This window comes from Myotis daubentonii, chromosome 1, assembly GCF_963259705.1.
Source record: "Myotis daubentonii chromosome 1, mMyoDau2.1, whole genome shotgun sequence".
NCBI lineage: Eukaryota > Metazoa > Chordata > Mammalia > Chiroptera > Vespertilionidae > Myotis > Myotis daubentonii.
This window is the reverse complement of record NC_081840.1, coordinates 203,727,760-203,733,759: the sequence shown is the minus strand read 5'-3', so window position 1 is coordinate 203,733,759 and position 6,000 is coordinate 203,727,760. Positions and strand designations below refer to the sequence as shown.

The window sequence follows — 6,000 nt, the reverse complement described above, 5'->3', positions numbered from 1 at the left end:
TTTGGTATGAAAAACTTTAATGAAAACATTAATCATACAAAAATTAAATAACAAAACCATTTAAAATGACTTACAATTTAAACAGATTTGGCTTACTGATATTTCTCTATCAGCTTTACTAATTATTTCCAGATAAAAATCTACTTAAGAGTACCGTGATAAGAAAAAATGAGAATAAAGTACATAAAGCTCATAAGCCCTGTGTTCAGCACATAGTGCTCATAAATATTAGTTTTTTTTATTATTACTTTGAAAAGACACAAGTTTTATAAAACATGCCGACTTCAGTTGAAAGCTTCTTACACTAGAAATACCCACATGTGAGGAATCCAGTCTGGCATATTTTGAAAACAATATTTTCCTCTAAGGAACATACTACATAAAAATTTATTTCAATAACTGATAAGCCAGTTTCTGGAATCTAATTATATAAATTCATGTGACAATTTAAGAGGCCTTTTAGAGAATTATCTTTTTTAAAGTACAATATTACATGATGAAGAAAAGTACCTTCTAATAAGTAACCAAAGCATTATGAAATATTCCTCTTACTGCACATGTGGCTCAGTTTCATCTTAATGGGAGGGTGGGGAGGGGAGGGTAAGTTGGTTTGAAATAGTGAATGAAACAACTATGTTAATACAAGGAAGCACAATGAACAACTAACATGCTCTCCTGCCACTATATATGCCTTATGAAATATTTTATCATTTCAGTCATGCTTTTAATATAGAACAATGTTATCTTGCCACTTTTCATATATTAAGATAAAGCTTAACATTCTATCCTTCTAACAACAGCTGGAAGAGAACAGAGAGATGAGCGTGAATACATATCATGTTGTACAACATACACTTCCTAATATTCCAAATTTAACAATGTGTCTAAATCCAATCTGAGGTATATTAACAGATCAAAAAACTTTAAGCCGCACCAGGGGCTATGTACCATGCAAACACTAACACCAAAACTGCACACACTGGGAGGAGATGATATTTATACTTCTGCCACAGCGTTGGCTCAACTGCCACTTCATCTCTTTTCCTGTTCTTCTTCCGACGACCCTTCAGTCTGTTTTCAAAAGCCTCCAGTTCAGCCTAAATCAAAATAGTAACATTTTTATTAAATCCAATATATACATTAACTTGAAATCTTCCACTTAGATGAAAATAAATCAATTTGGGAAATGTTTTAGTAGTAATGGTATATAATAAATACAGTGATTTTATTTTTTTGTCTTAAACTCTCTACTACTAATTGTATTCAACAAACACAGAGTTTAGGAATGCCGTGCTAAGAGATGCCCAGTGAAAATAACTCCAGTTTCTTACAATGTTGATAAATAACATTAGTGGCTTGTGTAGAAGAAATTTGAGTAAAGAGAGAAAAAAAAAGCCACCAGAAACTCATTCTTCTCTTGATAAAACACAGTTAAAATCATAGAATAAAATTTCTTCTGGAGAAAAATGCTTCATGCTTTAAATAAAATGACTATTTTAGAAAGTAAATTATATAAAAACTACTTCTAAAAAAAGGATAACTGAATGATACTCAGTATAAAATGTGGAGTTCTACTGTTAAGAATTTCTTAAACTTTAATACATAATAATGTAACATGCACTGTTATTAACTAAAACTTAATAGGTAATTAAAATATATGTAACATGCATGCAAGATTCTGTAAATCAGCGGTTCTCAACCTGTGGGTCGCGACCATCAGAAAACACATATAGCATATCAGATATTTACATTACGATTCATAACAGCAGCAAAATTAGTTATGAAGTAGCAACAAAAATAATTTTATGGTTGGAGGGTCACCACAACATGAGGAACTGTATTAAAGGGTCACGGCATTAGGAAGGTTGAGAACCACTGCAAATGTTTATTAATAGTAGAAATATAAAATTCAGTTAACACTCCATTATTTTATTTGTAGTCTATAAACTACATTTGAAGACCTAATCGTGTACTTAATTTAATCAAAAGTGACATTCTTCAATGAACCAAATTGTCAGAATATTGTCAGGGGGCTGTTGATATATAGAAGAAGATCAAAATACATTAAAAGCAGCCAAACGTGAGAAACACTGACAGTAAAATAACTGATGCTTTAATGATGATCCACAGACAATGCATATAGTTTAAATTATGTTCTATATACTCTATTTAAAAGGTCAGTAAATAGGGAATATATTTGAAATCACCGTCCATAATGGTTTATAAAAAGGTGAGGGACACCCTAAGCTATTCTTAATAATTTAATCTCCCAGGAATTCAGCCAACATGTTTTACTGCATTACCTCTGACAACTTATTTTGGGATATTAGGCAAATCAACTTTACAGAACCATAAAATATCGTACGTCATTTTGGCCCATTTTTATTTGCCAAATAAATTATTTCTAATGTCTTCCCTCAAGTCATGCAAGTTTTAATTTCCTCATTCATAAAAGCAGCATTTTAACATATACTGTACCCTGCTTGATAAGTATAAAGCATCCCAAAATGCAAATTAACAAATAATTACATGTCACTATAAGAAAGTTAAACCACTCTTTGCAGTATATGATCAATATAGTATTTGAACAAACTGGAGGTATCAGGAATGAATTTGTTATCTAGGTAATAACAAAAAAACAGATAATAATCCTACTTTTAAGAACCTATGGGGTTCTAGCTGGTTTGGCTCAGAGGATAGAGTGTCGGCCTGCTGACTAAAGGGTCCCGGGTTTGATTCCAGTCAAGGGCACATGCCTGGGTTGCAGGCTCAATCCCCAGTAGAGGGTGTGCAGGAGGCAGCCGATCAATGATTCTCTTTCATAATTGATGTTTCTATCTATTTCCCTCTCCATCTCTGAAATATATCTATATCTATCTAGATAGATATAGATATGTATATATAGATAGATATGTATGTATGTATTTATTTATTTATTTATTTAAGAATCTAATGGGGACATAGGAGAATGTATTATTAACACAAATGTTATGGTTAGGACTTATTTGCTACACATAATCTACAACTCAGTAAAATAGAACTCAAATAATTTTAGATGAGTGAAGACATGGGCTCCAGGAAATGCCTTAAAATGGATGGCACTGCACCCCAACCCTCTCCCCCCAGACTAAAAGATGAGTTAAAACTCTGGCTGGTGAATGGATGAGATTGGCAAGGAAGCAAAGGAAGAACATTGGGAATATATAAAATATCTGGGAATATACGAGATCCTGCGCTTCTTCAGAGGTACAGTGTACCTGGATTAAAGTAAGTGAATGGCTGACTTTCATGTATGCACTATATTATTTTCAGTCCCGAATAGAGTTGGCTAGCCCCTAGTTTGTACCTGGAATATACTTGGTATTTGAATAAAAACTAACAATGATGAAAAGAAACACAACTCTGGGTGTTCTGTTCAGTTACCTGTTGTCTTCGTTTTTCCTCTTCCAGAGCAGCTTTGGCTTCTGCTTCTTTTATCTGTTTACAGACATTTAAAAGTAAAGTAACACATTGTAATTTTCAAATTCTATACAGAATGTTAGCATCATCTCACTGAGGCTCCACAAACCCATAATGACTTTTGGAGGCTTTATACTGGCAGTTAAAGAAATGTAAATATTATAGTGAAAAGTGTTACGAAGATACTGTCTAACAGACTGGGGGTGAGGAGAGATGGAATGTAATACCTTCTATAAACACTTCAATTTAACTATAACAGATATTAGATCACAATTCAAAGAGCTACAATAGTAGTAATTGAAATGCTTTTGAAATGTTTTTTCTTTTTCTTTAGAGTAATCATAGTAACAAGCTATAGTCAAAATTATTTAATACCACTCTCTTTCTGGAGTTATAATCAATCATTTACTTTAAATGTCTTGAAGGGAAACCTTACTTTCAAACAAAATCAACGGTTCACTCATGGACTGGGTTGAGTGCAAGAATAAATGACATAAGAGGTAACCCACACAGCAAAGAATCCTAAAACCTTATCTTTATATTATTTTAATCTAATTTTCAGGAGGTTTACACTAACATTAACAACCATGTCCCAGAGCACATACTCTAACTGGTTAAGAGAATGGAAAATCTAATACACATTAGACAATAAAAAGCACACCTGAAGATTCAAAGTAGGCCTATAAAACCAGGTTTTAATTATAAAAACAAAAAAGATGAGCTTTCCAGTCATTCGCAATAAGCACATAAAGAAATGCACAAAATAAACAGGGAAAGGCCATTAGCACGTTGAAAATTATATTTACTGCTAATGTGACAGTACCTCAGAGGCTTTCCGCTTCATTTCCTTGCATGTTGCGTCACATTCTATTGAAATCTGATTTTCACGTACTTTGTTGCACTGAAATTCCTAACAAATGAAAATTTTTACATTTCAGATTTTAAGATTTTTCCCTCCTAACTGTATGTCATAAGAAAGCAAAATTTCTCTAAGAGCTAAAGGTTATGCAAGTTATTTAAGTCATGTTCATTAATATTTAATAATTTGATATGGTTGCAAGTATCAAATCTCTTGGTTCAAAGAGTGATTATTACTTTATTTTCCCTTAAATACAAAAAAGCAAATACCATAAAATTAAAATCATCCACTTACTAAGTACAACTATTGAGAAACGTCAGTTTTTCTTTATTGTTACTTGTTAATCTAGTAAAGCTTCCAGGTAATAAAATGCTCCAGAGCAGTCCATCCAGCGGCTTTCTGAAATGCTAGAAATATTCTAAATCTGCACTAACTACCCAATTGAGTAGCACTAACCACGTGTGGCTACTGAGCATTCAAAATGTGTCTAATGAAAGGAGGAAATGAACGTTTAATACTATTTACTGTTAATTCATTAAAATTCAAACTTAAATAGCCACATATGGCTAGTGGCTACCAACTCAATGTAATTCTATAATTTTCTAAAGAGCTACAAATTTTTCTCCAAACTAGTAAACCTTGGTTCAGTTTAAATGAAAATCTTTCTACAGTTTGTATCTGCACTTCACTGCCTCCTTAATGAAATAAAGGAGGATCTTAATGACTTGATATCAATACTATGATCAATTTGTGTTCTATGCTATAATGAATTAAGTGGTTCTTATTTTAAACTAGAGGCCCGGTGCACGAATTCATGCACCAGTGGGGTCCCTCAGCCTGGTTTGCGGGGTGGGGCCTAAACGGACTCTCTGATATCCCCCAAGGGGTCCCGGATTGTGAGAGGGCACAGGCCAGGCCAAGGGACCCCACTGGTGCACGATTGGGGCCAGGGAGGAACTCGGGAGGTTGGCCAGCCGGGGAGAGACTACGGGAGGGTTCTAGGGCTTGTCCAGACTGTCTCGCTCAGTCCCTGCCAGACCCCAGCAATAAGCTAACCTACCAGCCGGAGCATCTACCCCCTGGTGGTCAGTGCACATCATAGTGAGCGGTTGAGCGGCCTTAGCATATCGTTAGCATATTACACTTTGATTGGTTGAACAGATGACCAGACGGCCGGACACTTAGCCTATTAGGCTTTTATTATATAGGGTACTCTGAGACTTTGATTTTATAGATCTTTCATAAACCTTTTATTTATCCCTGTTTCTTGCTGTCAGATGTCACTTTTGCTCTAAGGGTACCAATATTTGTATCAATTTTTCCTCTCGCATCACACTCTTAGATTCTAGTTTTTTAGTTCAAATCTACCACAGTTAAGAAATAAGATCACCAATTCCTATGAATAAAGTGCATATACTTTAATGAAAGCACTTTATAGAATGAAATTTTATTACTTAGAAGGTTTTTCCCTTTAGTTCTTCACTTTTGGCTGATGTTAGTGATAAACAGTCTTGTCCTCTAAGGATAGTCCAGAAAAAGAAAAAATATGATGACCAAACATTAAAGACAAAAAATTAAATGTGTTTGTGGACATTAAGGCTATAAGCCTGAAAGATCTTATCTTTTCTCATTCAAGATGTACTTATAGAGTGCCTATTACATGCCAAGTGTTTTGTTATGAA

The 6,000-nt window shown here is 34.0% G+C and overlaps 1 protein-coding gene across 4 annotated transcripts in view; it reads right to left on the bottom strand.

The window, feature by feature from the left end:
• NFXL1 (nuclear transcription factor, X-box binding like 1) overlaps window positions 1–6,000 on the bottom strand; it is a 40,259-nt gene continuing 34,259 nt past the window's right edge. For all 4 annotated transcript variants that reach the window (XM_059671811.1, XM_059671802.1, XM_059671820.1 and 1 more), the window contains 3 exons: window positions 4,283–4,369; window positions 3,424–3,477; window positions 1–1,097 (listed from right to left, as the gene is read on the bottom strand). In XM_059671811.1, the coding sequence (XP_059527794.1) occupies window positions 924–1,097; window positions 3,424–3,477; window positions 4,283–4,369 (315 nt within the window). In that variant the 3' untranslated portion in view covers window positions 1–923. The remainder of the gene's footprint in view (window positions 1,098–3,423; window positions 3,478–4,282; window positions 4,370–6,000) is intronic.